Here is a 17,588-nt window from a genome sequence, read left to right on the forward strand (position 1 = left end):
AACTTTAATTATTAGTCAGTAAAAAGTTTATTTTTAATTACATTATCAACTTAAATTACTTTTTTGGTAATCTAAACAAGCTTTATTCAATTCCGACGTAATTAGTCGCTTTTGGTAGTGACGTTATTTTACTTGGGAATGTTTTGAATCAAAAAGTCTTAAGTGTTACATAAGTGTTTCTACGTGGGAGAACATTTACTACTGTTTTAAGTAACTGCCACTTAAGTTATTTTACATCGAGAATATTTAATTTAAAATGTAAGTAATTACCATTTCTGTTATTTTACGTTGTTTTTTGTTATTTTTTTCGGGTCCATTTTCGCTAGCATCAAAAGATGAACACTAAGATCTGGCTCAAATCCATGCAAAAAGGAGTCCTACGCCACCCTCGGCTCCATTAGCTTCAAATTTGCTCGGTGATAAAATACTGTCAGATTCAAATATAGCAGAAATATTGGAATCGCCACAACCGACGTCTTCTCTTTGGCTCCAGGGGGTTTCTCAATCACCTTCCGAACATCGTGTTCTTTCATGGACTCCAACTCCCGCTTCATCGCTGCTATCCACTCATGGCTATCAGGTCTTCGAAGGACTTCTTTGTACGAACGTGGTTCTTCCTCTAACTTGCATGTACTGTTGTAGCAGTATAGTCCACTTTGTACGCTACGAAGCCTATTCCTCAAAGGATACCTAGGCTCTTCCTCGATATTCACACTTACTGTTCTGACTCTTGTATCACAATGTTCAGCATCAGATTCATTTGAATTCACAGGCTCCACAGATTCAACACAAGGATCTGTATCCACATCTGCTGAGTCTGAGCTCTCCTCCGCATCTTCAATACTGTCTGGGTCTGTCAGACGTGTTTCGTTCTCCACATGCCTCACGAAGTCTTTGAAAAAGTTCAAAGCTTGAGACTTCTCCCTGAGAAAGAAATTTACTAGTGAAATCGTCTACTATTACGAACATGTTATGAGCTCCACCATAAGAACGTTCCGACATGGGACCACATAAATCAGCATGTAATAAACTGAGTTTGTCTTTCGCTCGCCTTGCTTCACCCTTTGGAGAAGGTATTCTATGTGCCTTACCTCTTATACAAGCAGCACAAGGTTCCATTACACTTTTACCTCCAACCTCGATGTTAGGCAACTTCCGTAAATCATTCAAGTTAACATGCTCTAATCTACGATGCCAAAGTGCCAACGAGTCTTCAACTAGAACCGTAGCCAAAGCACCATCTACAATAGCAAAACAATAACCTGAGACTTCACTAGCAGTAACCACAAGTTTACTCGTTATCTCGCTTATCGATTGGTGAAACATCCTACAGCTATTAGAATCAAAAATAACTCTCCATCCATTCTGTACCAACTTAGATACCGACAAAAGATTAACTTTCAAGCCAGGCACAAAGGAACAATCTTTTACAGTTAACAAAACTCCTTTCACATTAACTATAATATCACCTTTGCCTTCACTTGACATTCTATAATCATTTGCACACGTCACAACATTCTTATCAGTAACCTTAAAGTCTCTAAACCACTGCTTCTGAAAACTCATGTGTGTCGAGGCTCCACTATCGAGATAAAACGTCGAGGGGCTGAAGGATGTGTGCACCGACAGTGAACACTTGAACAGCATAACGCAACTTTCTTCGACTTCGAGGAAACCGTTGGTAAGCGTGCACCATATCCTTGTCCAGCATCGGGCAATCGAACTTCTTATGACCTTTCTTTCCACATTAAAAGCAGTTGTTTGTTTTGTTTTGTTTCTTCACTACTAAAGCCGAGTTCGACGAGGATTCATTTGAAGAGCTCTGAGCGCTATCTTCTTGTAGAAGCTTTTGCCGAACATTTTGAGAAGTAATCTTCATTCCTGAATGCTCTATTTTATTTTAATGGGCGGTAAACATCAGGTATACCTCGCAAAAGTACCACGGCAACCAAATCGTCATCGAAACTTTGATTGATTTCTTTACGCTTTTGAGCGTGACTCATGACAGCAGATCGGTGGTTTTCCAGCTTCTCATCCAAGAGACAATTCATCAGAGTTATGCGCCTATTTATTTCCTTGTCTTCAAAAATTATTGTCAATGCATCACACACTTCTTTTGCGTAAGTAAGATTTTGAACATACGGATACAGATGAGATTCTAAGTAAAGGCATATTAACGTGTATGCTTCTTGATCCTTCTCGATCTCGGCTTCATCATCCTTCTTTGGAAGTGTTGATGTATACTTGAAACATTTTTCTCGAGCAACCATATTCAACAAGTACCTAATTATGATTGCTCAATATTATTACTATGTAATGTTTTATATCTTTATGATGAAGAAAAAGGTTGCCTATTGTGAATTTAATAAAAAAAGTTTATAAAATATTTATTTTTATTTTATTATCAGCCATTACCTCATGGCTTCCAGTATGAAAACACCGTAATTCAATATTATACTCAACGTAAAATTTAGTAAAAGGCAGTTACAATTTAGATCGTTGTTCAATCCCCCATGTAAAAATCAGTAAGTACCACTTAGGTAAATGCTAGTCGGAATGTTTCCGATCTAAAACGACGGTTGTGACCAATGGAACATAAAATGAATATATTTTAACGTTTTAATTTTATTTTCTCATAAAAGACAACAAATAAAGACTTCGTGCAAAATTTCATAGCTCTGCGATTGATAGAACTTGAGATACAAGTGTTTGAAACTTCAAACCGCTCTCCTGTAAAATTTGCGTTTTGCAATTAGGTTATTGTACGTAGGGACCGTCGATATGTTTGTAAGGTCCAACGAATATCAGGTTTGCATTGAATTAAGTAAACTCTTCGTCTTCTGGGGGGAAATTCTTATTAAAGCATAAAATGCATGGACATAATTTTTTTCATCAATTAACATTAATATTTTTTCGTCTAGCAAATAGCGTAATTTTACGCACGCAAGTCTTTCTCAAAAGGAAAAATTCCAACAAGTTAAAATAATTCACAAACATAATTTACTATACAAGGAAAGGCTCATTACTAACTACAATCAGTCCATCTAATTCTATCCTCAATCATAAATTTTTCATATCCAAGAAGATCTATTTCCCAAACAAATAAACCACAGCACTTTCTAAACGCACAATTTTCCATTATCTTCATACTTCTTATGCGCAGACGCATGCGATGTCTATCGGTAAGATGAAAGGTGACCGGGGAGTTTTACTTGTGGAATATTAAACAATACTTGTTACGACTATCTATACTATTATTATCATGAAGTATGTGATGTGTGTTTGTTTGTAGAGAAGCTTAGTAAATACAGAACAGTCCAAAATAGTGTTACCAATTACATGGCAAAATTTAGTATTCTCAGTGTCAGAAAGAGTAGATACTCCGAAAAACACAGAAAGCCCTTTAAAGTTAATTTAGGGCTATAAAGTATTTCTTTATTTTTTGACAATGCGTAATAAATATGTTGATATAGTAGAAATCATTCGGTTAGGGGACATTTTAGGAATGAGAACTACCATTTTACCCGATTTTCTTATTTTTTCCTTTTCACCACAGACTATTTTCATTGATCCAGCTATAAGGGTGATGCGTTAAGCAACCGCAATCACGATTTCTTGAAGAACTACATTTAAAAACATCAAATCCCAAAATAAGATTAGAAGTAAGAAAGTAAATTAGAAGACCCCTAAAGAAGATGATCACAGCCAGATGTATAAACTAGTTTGTATTACTCCGCCGTTACAATGACCTTACAAAGTTAGGATGTCGCAACTAAGATTTGATACATTTAGTATTCTTATCATATGTGAGAAACAGCCTCCATCTTCATGGTGTTTGTGGCTTATGTCAGTTTGTTTTGTAATTCTAATGTGTCGCTTAGATGACTTTTTATGGACACTTACGAAAAAATACAAATTACAGAAGAAGAATACGTGATATTTGTTAAATATACCTGTAACATTAAAAAAATCATGAAGATCATCTTCCTAGTAAACATCATACTTATTACTTATAGAAATGATTTCAAAATGTCTTGGATGTAGATCGTTCTAATCACATTTAAATTACATAATGTGTTTTACTATAAAATTTTACATGACACTGAATTGTAGTGTTTTTTATATCAGTCTGTACAAGTACTGACTATTATACGTAGAGACATAAAATATAGCTTCCAACTCACAGTCTCCCATGAGGGTATGCAGAAACCAAAGAACGCCTTCTGCTCCGATTACAACAAACTTCTTTTGCTTCAATCACATATATCTTGTCATACACGACAATATTGAAATCTTCAATTACTACTCTTTATTCATTTCCTTATCCTTCGTACCTTAATCATACATATTTTCAAAACCACAAAAGACCAGCTAAATCACCAATAGCTCACAAATCCATCGTTACCAGGCGGCATCGTCTCATATCATGTAATATTAAACGTCTTCGCACTCGCACTTTATTGTGGCACCTCGCGAACAAAATGACACGTTACATGAGATATTAATTCTGTGCCGATTGGGACATCGTATCGGAATGTCGTTCGTTGTTTTGTATCGATTTATTGACTGAGGTTCTGAATTGAAAGGTTTGGGTAGGGTTTTGTTGAGAGTGATAATAATTGGTGGTTTGAAAGTGATATTTAGATAGATTTCTGGTAATATTGTTGGTTGCCTTTAATATTTATTGGACACGCATAACAGGAGATAGGGAGAACTGGAATAAAATGGGGGAGGCCTTTGCCCAGCAGTGGGACAATACAGGCTAACAAAAAAAAAGTTGTTGGTTGATGAAAAGTAGTTGACAATTTAGATAAGTATTAAAGAGCATTTAAAGAGTAGAAAGAAGGAGAAGCAATTAAATGGTTGATCAATTTTATATATTGAAATTGCGAAGTAAATTTAGAAAAAAATAGCAAAGTTTTCGATAATCCAAAGGTTTGATAGTGAAGATTTTAAAATAGAATATTTAGTTACAAAAGTTATAATTTTAAAACATGAACCATTATTAAAATAAAGAAACTCCTGACCAACATTCGAATCAATAAACCTATCATCCAATAAAGAAAACCGACACAACAGCCACTAAATTGCAAACCAATCCAATATCAATAAGGTCTTAAATCGCGTGGCAAGCAATACGAACAACTACTACATCAGCTTGAGAAACAACACTTAACTGACAAGGGAAAATCGCTATTATGACTTAGGCTTTAGGGTTGATATTTCTTTAATGATTCGTAGTGGAGATATTAGCATGCAAGCGGCAATCGCAACCCGATATGACACCGAGCCGTGTTAGTGCTTTATGATTTTAGATTTTTCTGTTAAACGTCAAACTCGCCGCTGCGTGCGTATGCGCAGATGTTGGGACGATTAGATAGGAACTTGGGTTGTTTATGAAGAGGAAATTATGTGAGGTTTTGTATTCATGACGTTTATAATATTATTATGTGAAACCGAGCCAAAGAGGTTGATGAGGATGAGAAGGAAAAAACTAAATTTATAATCAGAAAGAGGCAGACTAAGCTAAAGGTGGAGAAAAGTACTGCGAATGATAATAAATATTGTTTCAAGTAATAATAGTTTAAAGTCAAAACATCAACGGACATTAACCAGAAACTTTGACGTCAAAACTGCTTCTAAAAAACCATTTGCCAACCCATTGTTAGGCAAAGATTTCTCGCAAACTCATCCACCAGTCTTTATTCTAGACCATTTTCTACCAACCATCCAGAAAAGTGTTCAAATCATCACGCCAACGTTCTCTCGACGTCCGCGTCGTCATTAACCTTCAGGACTCATTGTGTTACGACACTTGCCCACCTATTTATTAATGCATCCAAACAACATGAAGCGGTTATTCCCAAAAATCATCTCAAGCTTAAGTTTTTGTCGTTGCCAACTCTCTCATTCAATAACTCTACACTCGCACGACCCAACGTTGTCAGTGTACATATTCATTGTTTTTATATTATTTATATTTAACTTCAAGTACAAATTAAGACATGAGATAGGCAGAGTTCGTGCTGTGAAGTGCTTTATGGTGGTCGCTGGTAGATTCTTTGTATTTGTTTTGCAAGTGTTACGAGACAAATGTATTGGTCATCGGTTGCACTTGATTTATCGCTGTATTGAATGTCTTTGAATTGAATTATAATATTTTATTGATTTATTGTTTTGGAGTTTTTGGTTGTTTATTTTGAAGTTGTCTTCTCGGAAGGTTGTACGGAAGTGTCGATTGAAAATGTATGTATATTTTATTGCATTTGGATCTCAAGTGACTACTTACTACCAAATCCAAAAAAGAGAAGTTAGGGTTTTGGAAACAAGGGAGATTTTACTTTAATTGCTTTTTGGTTACATATTGTCATTGTAAGGCAATGCACAGCACTCGAATAACATAATTTTTAGGTACGAACGTATTTTTAGAACCACCAATCACACTTAAAAATAAAAAAAAATGTATAATCAAGGATCGATAGAAGTGGTATCCCAAACAACTAGGCAAGTCTTTATTGTACCTGAGTACAATTATAATTTAAAAGTATATATAATTAAGGATCAACAGTTGCATATACTTTGAACAACTAAACGCATCAATAAATTTACTCTCGTACTATTAAAGTAATACTCTAAACCTCGTTCTTATTTCATACACAATCTTCACAAACGCTTCCTTAATTTATCCATTTCTAACACTACAAATATATCAAACAGTCCTTATTTTAGTGAAATTTATTCTCCAAAATTCCAAGTACTTTAGACTAATTATTTCATTCACAAATTACGAGAAGTGGGCGGTATGAATTATAAATATGGTTGATATCATTGCCCGTTAATTGGATGTACTGAACACAATTCAAATGTTAAAATTAGAGTTTCCTTTAAGATGTTTGGCCTTTTTGGAGTGGATCCAGGGGCACTACTATGATTGTTGCAGTATTATTGTTCGTAATCTATGATTGTTATTGTGTGATTTTGATGTTGGTACATTTTAGTTTTTAAGTGTACGAGTAAATGCGGTTCATCAATATTGCAGAAATCACGTTTCGGTTTTTCCTTTTATTGGTGGTTGATTATGGCAATAAATAGGGTAACAAAATATCCCTCTTTTTCTATCGTCTATATAATATCGAGAGATTTTTTCAGTAATAGATTAAACCGTTTTTTTGTAACTGTTAATGAAAATTCTTAACATGTAAGATGTAAAACCAAATAAGGTCCAGTATGCGGTTTTAAACAACACTTTAATTTTTTTGACATTTCGGCAAAAATGAAAGTTAATCCTCCAGTATAAATAGCTATAGTAATACTCATTGTAAGTATCATAGTGGAACACCGTATAATAACATTTTCTTAGTATCGATAGAGTCGGCGCTCAACCCTGGACTCTGTCAGTACATCATGTGAATGGTGACGCTTTGATCTCTGCGCCACACAGGAGGTTGTTTTGTTCGCTTCATTCATGTGGGTGATAATTGTTTTCATTTTAGAGTGATTATTTATCAAAATCTAGAAGAAGATAATTATAAGTAGGTTCTTTTCCTATCCTGAAGGTTGACCTGAAAAACGCCTTTAACTCGGTTAATAGGGACACCCTGTTGACACAGGCAAAATTAGGAACCCCAAAATTATACAAATTTCTTTATCAGTGTTATAGACAACCTACAAAATTACTATATAAGGACAATCTTTTGGCATCTTCGGTTGGTTGTCAACAGGGTGACCCTCTTGGACCGGTCATTTTTAGTTTAGCCATACACCCAATTATTAGACAAATAAATTCAAAATTTAATGTCTGGTACTTGGATGATGGAACTCTTGGAGGTGATGTTGACACTGTTTTGCAAGATTTAGCATTCTTAAAAACCAAATTTAGCGAAATTGGTTTGGATTTAAATTCAAATAAAAGCGAAATTTACCTTTCCGATAAAGTAGATAAACCTTTAGTTATTTCTAAATTTAACTCTTTGGCCCCGAACATCAAAATTGTGCAAAACAGTTCTCTTCGCCTCCTTGGGGCCCCCATCCTAGAAGAGGGTTTCGTGCCATTCATTGAAGAAAAAACACAAAATTTTAACGAAATTTCGGACCGCCTACTTAAAATTAACCTACATTCGGCATTCACTATTATCCGATATTGTCTTTTTGTCCCAAAATTTACTCATGCACTAAGATCATCCCCTTTCTGGAAAAATCTAGCACCTCTGCTCAAAATTGACAGTATCATCAAGAATATACTGAGCAAAATTCTAAATGTGGCTTTGGACGACCGAGTGTGGCTTCAGGCCTCCTTACCCATCCGTTTGGGTGGCCTCGGCGTCCGCAAAATTTCCAATGTCAGCTTACCTGCGTTCCTGTCCTCGGTTCACAACACGGAAGAGTTAACCAGGAAAATTTTAACCCCCACACTGGTTGACTCTGAAGTGTCGTGCAAGACCGACGCCATGAACTCATGGAGAATGATCGTTCCAAATGCCGAGTTGCCCCGAAACCTGTCCTCCCAGAGACAATGGGACGCGCCGCTCTGCAGTTTATTAAGACAAAATCTTTTAGAGACGTCATCCTCTCCTGCGGAGCGTGCTCGCCTGTTGGCTGTGGGAGAGTGGGAGTCGGGCCTTTGGGTTCAAGCACTTCCATCTTTTAACGTGGGCACGATGATGGATGATGCTACCTTTCGCATCGCCACTTGCCTCCGTTTGGGTGCTCCTTGCGTTTCTCCGCATCGCTGTCTCTGTGGAGAAGCTGTCGACCGTCTTGGGCACCATGGTCTTTCCTGCAGTAGGAGCTCTGGCCGTATACCCCGACACGCACACCTCAACGACATCATTCGCCGGTCTCTTGCCGCCACTGGAATGCCAGCCATCTTAGAACCCAATGGGCTGGCGCGCGATGACGGGAAGAGGCCGGACGGTATGTCGTTGATGCCTTGGAGGATGGGACGGCCTTTGGTGTGGGATGCAACTTGCGTCGACACCCTTGCGCCGTCTCATCTTCCAAGGACGGCCGGTGCTTCTGGAGCTGCTGCTGCGGCTGCCGAAGACCTCAAGCGGCGCAAATACAGAAGTCTTGTTGGTGAGTATGTGTTTGAGCCGTTTGGGGTCGAGACGCTGGGACCATGGGGCCCGAGCGCCCACTTACTTTACAAAGACATCGCCAAACGCCTCGTCGACAGTTCCCGTGACCAGAATGCTGGCATTTTCTTGGGACAAAGGTTAAGCATTGCCATACAACGTGGCAATGCTGCCAGCATTCTGGGAACGTTCCCGATAGACAGCGATGTGGAGGAGTACTACGACGCGTAGCGCGCTTCCTTTCTTTTATATTCTTAATTTTTTTTTATTTATATTTGTTTTTTTTTCGTCAATGTGTATATATAGTTTTAATTTTAATAATTTAATGTAAATATTTAGTTATATAAGTTTTGTACTGTATAAAATGTAATAAAATTCTATTGTGGTTCTTTTTTATGTATAATTTAATTTTATTTTTTACTAAATCCTAAAATTATTTTTTTTATTATAAGGACGTCTACGGAGTGCATATAACAATTTTAGAGGATTTTATAGATTGTAATTGTAACATATTATGTAAGAAACTTTTGTATTTTTCTAAATAGTAGTTGTTCTGAAATGAAAACTTTAAACTAACATTGGTATATAAACATATTACCCTTTCTTGCGCTGCATAGCAAAAGCATAAGAGAAAATAATGTATTACGAAAGATAATTTTAATTAATTAACGCACAAGTATATGCTTAAAATCTAGAACATGAAATTAAACGTTTCCGACATAAAGCCCCCCACTCACTAGGTCGGTTCTTAATCCTAAATGATTCAGTTGCACTATTAGCATGCAAGTATTTCCGAACACAATAATAACGTAGGATCTTGTGTCGCGCAACACTGTGACTCATATCAACATGACAAGGTTATTGGATCGCTTCCAACACGATGAGTTCGGGTGGAATACATTAGGGTGTAACAGAATGTTGATAATTTGATAAATTTGTAGCTGATTGTCAGTTCCAAACGATTGTTCAATCTTTTCACGTGTTTTGTCATGATTATCAATTTATTTCTGCTGCAGACATGTTAATACTACTTTTTGAGTAAATAATTATAATGATATGATCTTTTAATTGATCAAAAAAGCATTGTATTAAACGATTAATTATAGTACTTATATTAGAACGTTAACATTCTTACATAAATACTATAGTTAGTCGTTATGAACTTACGATTGTCTTATTTCCAAAGTCAATAAAGGTAATTTCCAAGAGATGCACTGCATCTGCTAGCACCAGAATAATTCTTCTTACTATCAATGAAATCTAAATTGATAGCTACGTTGCATTTTTTCCTACAATTACACCGTAGTGTACAACAAACCTATCTCATACAACAAAATAGTAATGACCGTGTCTGTACATTCAATAATTTTCCCTTCCTCTTCATACATCATTAGATAAATCTTTGATCGTCTAGAACATTCTTTCTTTTCTTTTGAAATATTTTTAACTCATTATTTTCACTTCTGACATACGTACAGGTAATATTAATTTGTCTTTGAGTATATTTAGGGCTATTTCCCCTGGATTTGCCTGTGTGGATTTATTCTACGAGTATAAGGAACCTGTGTATCTTTGATTGAGTTAGTTACAACACAAATTTAATCCAAATTGGAGCAACGGTTTAGACATACATAGTCTAACGATCATTATTTTAACAAGATCTATGTGTGACTTTGTCCGTAGTAAAATGACCTATAAATATACCTTGCAGAACAAAAAGATAAAAAGTACCACCAATGGTAGAAATTAAAAACTTTATTGAATCACACAGATATACAATGTCTTCCATCCCTTTGTCAGGCGAATTTTACATATCCAATAAAGATTTCTCAAAAATATCTAAACATCACAAACTAATAAATGTTTGTTTCTTTTACCTTCAAAAACGAATTCATATCAGAATTATAAACTTTTAGCCATATATTTATCCTTATGCGTTAATAGATATTGCGTCTTTATATGGAGTAACAGCCTTAAATAGCTACATAAGTCTATTCTAAACTGCCAACAGGTACTTAAAGCAATTTAATCCGAGTCATAACACAAGGGAAGTCGGCGTTATCAACTAGTATAGAACAATGCACTCGTTTTATTATTATTGCGAATAAATTGTTTTCGTCTCATTGTAGGTCAGCCAGCGTTTAATTTAATTAGCTTAAGGTGTTGTGCGCGTTTGCGATTATTTTGTCGTAGATTTTTTGAAAGTACGACTGACAATGATAACTCAGGTTCGATTCCGATGTCCAGAAAAGTGGACAAAAACAAATTTTCGTGGACATGTTTATTATGCGATCGACAGAATGTACGCAACTTTTGATCGGTTTGATTTCCGCGTTTGAAAATCAAATGTCAAAATATCAAAAAATAGAAATGTGTGGATTTTGCATCAATTTTGTATATTTTTGCATGCTTTCAGATACCACCACAAAATTATAATAAAAAATCTGAATATTGTATTCTGGTAACAATTGATACCACCGAGAACCTGCTATTCCGTTGTTCCGTAGTGTTTTTAAAATTATCTTTGATGACATGTAATCTATTACCCAATCATCATTCATTGAATTCAACCGGTCCCTGAATTTAGCATGGAAGCGTTAATGACGGATAAACAGACAGAGTAACTTTGCATTGACATTATTATTAGTATAGAAATATAGTAACAATAATGTCAATTCAATGTAGTGGAATATACTTGCTCGTTCTAAATACATAATTGTAATATTTTCCCCATTTTAACGCCTCATTTCCCTCGAATCACTAGAAAATGTCTACTAAACTATTTTTAATGTAATTCTAACAGTTCATAGATAAACATGTCGATTTGGAAAAATATTGGATATATTTTATTCATTTATATTTCCTATATCCTCATATGTGCAAAGTCTGCAAAGGAATCTACGACATCGGTAAGTTTTTTACTTCTAGACCAATTGATTTCACAGACATAAACATTGTTAGCCCTCGTCATCTCACTGCTAGGGAAAACCTCTTCCGTGATTTCGTTTATCTTGATTTTTGTGCCATCGTAGTTCAGTTGGCAATGGATCTTTAGTATCAATACCTCGTGCGCTCATAGCTAGGTCAGCTCACTGTTCAATTAACGATTAGTGGGTAATGACACGCTTAGGCCGGACGTTCTTTAGATGGGTGGCCGCATTGTGGTCTATGAGTTGAGCTTATCCACGCTATACATGATTGTAAACAAGACTAATAATACATTTTATTAAATTTTATATTTTATAAGATTAATAAAATTATTGTCAAATCAAAAGGTCTTCCAGTAGGTTGAGCCATTTAAAAATAGACCTTTTTGACGTTGATTTTGATTTTGTCCTGTCCTGTCTATGTCTAGACAAAAGACCGCTGTTCTGTACACACATATTACACTATGTTGGACCCTAAATGTTGCTAGTTGATTGCCTGCATCGTGATAATTTTTTGCTTATTATTTATGACTTTTTCTTTTGTTTCAGGGTCCATACAAGTCAATGATAGTTGCCGTGAACGACTGCAAGTCTCCTTCGTACCCATACGTGAAGGACTCTCCGATAACTATAGATACTGTCATCTATAATACTTCCACTACCATGCTTCTGAGTGGGAATGTTACTGTGGCCAAGAATGCTAAAAATGTTAAGGTATTTTACAAAAAAGAGGGTACTGCCTGTGATATTCTACGCGAAGAGGGATTTGGCGGACAAAATATTAATTAAGACTTTAAATTTACCTGTGTACTTAATTTTAATCACAATCCACTCGGTAGTTTTTTGCATGAATAAGTAACAAACATCCATTCTCATGATAATTCATCTATACTAATATTATAAAGCTTAAGAGTTTGTTTGTTTGAACGCGCTAATCTCAGAAACTACTGGTCCGATTTAAACAATTCTTTCAGTGTTAGATAGCCCATTTGCCGAGGAAGGCTATAGGCTATATATCATCACGCTGCGGCTATTAGGAGCAGATTAGTTACAAAAACGGGGAAAATTATAACCCATTCTCTCTTATCTGACGCAAGCAAAGTTGCGCGGGTCAGCTAGTCTCTCATAATTTGAAAAAGACCAATTGTATTTTGCTCGCCCTAATAAATTAACCCAAGACCTCGAGTTTAGCAGACATATACACTAGTTGCAGTCATGAAATTACATTCTTCATCTTTCGTTTCGACATGTTACAGTACAGAATGAAGGGTTTCATCTGGGAGAACGGCAAATGGAGGCCGAACTACATCATGAACGACATCGGCTGTCACGGCATGCTGCTCCATCTGATGTGTGTGGCCACCGGTGTCAAGTATGATAGAAAAAACTGCATGTTTTTGAAGGTGAGCCGTCGATACACCCGATAAGTAATAGCATAGTGTTTTAAGTTATTTGTGAGAAAAAAGTAGACCAGTCTACACCTCGACTTTTACTCGAAGGTGTAAGAAAGTACAAATGACGTATGAACGACACCCGCGTTTCGCTATTTAAAATGTTAGTCCCATGTGAAAAAGGGAGAGCTTATTGCCATAAATCGGACACACTACAAAAAACGGCCCAACCAGACTTCTAGAACCAATTGAGCTCAAAATTAGCAGTTGTATAAAATAAATAAGATTTTTTTACTGCCAACCAAAATTTATATCAAACATCGAATTGTTCCCAAAAGTATACTTTCTGTTCTAGGGTACGTATACCTTCAAAGATCTGGATGCTAACTCCATGCAGCACTTGTGGGCATCAAAGATGGAGTATGGAAGAATACTGTGGAAGCCTGAAGTCTTCAACCGGCAAGTCGGAACGTTCTTCTGCAAGGAGTTTGAGACACTTACTGAACCGGCTTAGGGAGAGTGAAAAATTTGTTTTTGTTTAAATAAATATATTTGTGCTGAAGTCTGTAGTGTAATTTATTTTACGTCGCGTTTTCTTTATATAGGTTTTGAATTTCTTATTGAGCTACTTAGTATTTTTATTGTAGGTACTAAGTGTAGAAGAGTTTAATGATTTACTGAAGTTTGTCTGGCTCTAACTTTATTTACCTACGTACAAATACGAGTATAGTAAAAAAACAACCGATTAACGCACCTTTGTTTCCGTCTTCAAGTACACCATGCCTAATGCACCGAAAGAAAATTGTAATAGATTTTGAAAATTAAGCAGGAAAATTGTAACTGATTTTGTAAACGAAGCAGATCCGACATTTCGTCAACTTGTGCAAACCTTGGGACTTAGGCTTTTAAAGCTGTCTTATGCCTGTGCCTTAGCCCCAGTCTAGCCTGTATAAGTCTAAGTCCTCATATAACGTAAAAGTCGATATTTTTAGACTAGTATACAATATTTAGTGGTCGACTAGTCGCACATGTATTCCAAACCTAACGTGTTTACTGAGCTTAAAGCGAATTCTTTATGGATTTATGGCGCGCTAAAACTGATTCCTGTACTATGCACTAGAAGTATAAATGTTAGCTCAATTAAATGATTCGAACGGATTTTCAACGGAATTACATGTGTGCTGGATTTTCAGATTCATTTAATTTTGTATGAAATTTTGATAGAGTATTGTTATTAATTTGAAGTAAGATTATGACTATTATTGTATTTGTTACTAATTTTGGAATTTAGGTTAGGTATAATTTTGTTCTTTGATTTTGTTACACTATTGTACCTACTTATACCTATTAAAGAACTATAGTTTACTAATCTCAGACCGCGACTTCGTCCATGTGTCCTTTTCTGAAGTAGAAGTAATAGTAGTAGTATAGTATTCTTTTTATGTATTACTCTAGCCTATAAAATATTTGTGTATACAAAATTTCATCAAATTTCTTTCAGAGTTTTGGTGTAAATGTGTAAAAACATCCATCCAAACTAACGCATTTATAGTAAGATAGCTAACTGTATAACTGTACTTATGTCAACCATGACCTAATTTAAATTCTATTTAAACACGTAATTAATTACACAATGCGAAGAATTTAACTCGATTTTACTCAGCTTTTTTATAGGGGCAAAGTTAGGCGCATTTATGAGTACCTCAGTTGACAACTATTCGAATACCACAATTTTCTATACTTACATTTCTATCTCACTTAAATTATAATGATTGACACGTTACCTCAAAGCAGCAATGTAATGTATATTGACTTTCAATATGATGTACACTAGTCGTCAACAGTAACTGAGATACGTGATGCGCAGACTTGGTTTCACAATCACTGTCTTGAATGGCCACTGAACCAAATAAATTCTCAACCAAACGGAAATAATCTTATTCTTTTTACATAATCAAAGAGCAGTAAATCTGAATATTTGGCACAAACAAACAAATATTTATAAACGGCTTGCATTCTTGATCAGCTTCGTACAATGCATATATCGAACGTTCGACGCCCGCCCACGCCTTGGCGGACAATACGGTACAGGCGGGGGCAAAAATGTTTGCAATTTCGTAAAAAAGATGTGCTAAATGTGAATAAATTCAATTAGACCTGTAGCGTAATTTTCTACTCGTATTATTATCTCGATAATCTCGTTTAGCTTTTGAATTAACAACATTTACAATTATATTGAAATAAGTGTTTTGTAACGCACTGATGTCGATTGTCGAAATCGTATACTAAGTACATTGGCTTTCGTTGACACAAGTTTTGAATGCCGAAGAATAAATTACAGTTTAATGCTTATTGATAAACTACATGTGCATAAATAAATAGGAAATATGCGGTATATTTCCTATTTATTCTAAAGTTCCGTTTCTGTACAATCTAGAATTCAAAACCACGGTTTACTATCAACACTTATTATCTATCCATAAATAAAAGTTTCATCGTAACTTCTAAGCCTCAAATTACAATTCAAATTTTGTTTACTTTATCTCAATATTAACCCAATTAATTCCACCCAAATAACCTCGAAACCCAAACTGCTTAAACCGAAATCTTTTCAAAACTGTCAATAACATAAAAAAGTTCGAAATCCGTTGAGACTCCAATGTTACCAACACAATAAATCATAATTAGGGACGATCTAACTTTTCAACGGGTGCCGATAGTCGACGTAATCCAAAGGTACCAACCTTACGGCCTTTGACTTGGACGCCATATTTTATCAATGCTGACAATATAACAGCAAAATGCTGCTGCGTTTTTTAAAGAAAAATGTTCTCAATGAAGTTCATTTGGCTTCGATTGATGGGTTTAGTAAATTTTGTTTCCTTTTTAGTTGTATTTTAATCAAATATTGTTAGGTGTTATTTATTATGTACCGGTGAATGGAAATGTGATGCAAATATTTTGGAAGTTATTTATTGTGTGATGATAAATAATATTATATTAAGGTAGGAGATGATATTGTTCGGGCCCTGATTAATACATTAAAAAATATGTTCACATAAAGAGGATAGTAAAATCATAGTTTAGTATTTGAGGACAAAAATATCTGATCTTAGTATCAATCTTAGTAAAATTAAATATTTATTCATTTGACTTCTTAAATATTAATATCTGCAGATATTCGACCAATATTTCTTAATTTTTTGAAAATTTTAAGTTGAATTTTTCGTTCACAGTTACGTACAAATTAATATAGAACTATACTAGTTAATAATAATGAAAGATTTGGACGTTATAAGCAGCATTTTATCCCCACAAAGAAGTTACCTTTTTGTATTGGTAATGTAGTTTGGTGCGACAGTACGTGGGCGACGGCGGCAACAAATGATAAGTATTATTAACGCAAATATAACTGAATATCGTTTAAATACTTATTGTTACTGTGTTCAATTGTTTTGTTTTGAGAAGTGCACTTTTGAATTATGTTATTTAGACTAATCATTGAAGGACCGAAGTAATGTATTATTGATTATCTTTATTGGGTGAAACGTTTAAACGATTTTGACTATCATATTGCATTGTATCAATGTTAAGAAGAAAATAAGAATTACAGTTATGAATTTTGAGCTTTTGCTGAAGGAGCTCAAAAAGTCAGAAATATAGATGATATTCTCACCTCAAAATCTCTTCAAACAACTCTGAATGTAGTTTATTTACTTGTAATTTGTACATTGTAAGTGTCTTGAGAAAGCCTTTTTTGGGCTACCCATCGATACGTAAACCTCGACGAGACCCCTTAACATTGTCTTTAATGTCGCTCCTTTTGGCTGTTCAGACAAATGTTACTCAATCAATCCAAAACTACTGAACGATTTTTTATAGCGTTTGACAGTGATGTTGTTTATGTTTCAGAATAACACCTAAGTATATTATAAAAATATTAGTTTCAGCCAATGGTTGCATCCATAAACCATTATAATAAAACTATAGTCCAAGAAGTGTGAGTTAGAAGTTGAGTTTAATTTTAAATAATCACTCCTAATATAGAATCAGAATTCAAAATATGGCTTCAATATTATTCGATTTATGTTAAAAAGGAACATAACGGCGCTTGTCGGGTGCTAAGCAGCAATTATAGCGACACGCCGTCCATCAATTGATTTAGTGTCTCTCTTCTTATTTATTGGACAGTTATT

General features: G+C 35.1%; 1 protein-coding gene across 1 annotated transcript in view; it reads left to right on the plus strand.

Annotated features, from left to right (window-relative positions):
- The window catches only part of LOC142981858 (uncharacterized), a 220,813-nt gene extending 206,907 nt beyond the window's left edge, over window positions 1-13,906 (plus strand). The window contains exons 4-6 of the mRNA XM_076127995.1: window positions 12,551-12,715; window positions 13,258-13,404; window positions 13,748-13,906. Coding sequence (XP_075984110.1) covers window positions 12,566-12,715; window positions 13,258-13,404; window positions 13,748-13,906 — 456 coding nt within the window. The 5' untranslated portion in view covers window positions 12,551-12,565. The remainder of the gene's footprint in view (window positions 1-12,550; window positions 12,716-13,257; window positions 13,405-13,747) is intronic.
- The last annotated feature ends 3,682 nt before the right edge of the window (window positions 13,907-17,588 follow it).

This window comes from Anticarsia gemmatalis, chromosome 20 (assembly GCF_050436995.1).
Source record: "Anticarsia gemmatalis isolate Benzon Research Colony breed Stoneville strain chromosome 20, ilAntGemm2 primary, whole genome shotgun sequence".
NCBI lineage: Eukaryota > Metazoa > Arthropoda > Insecta > Lepidoptera > Erebidae > Anticarsia > Anticarsia gemmatalis.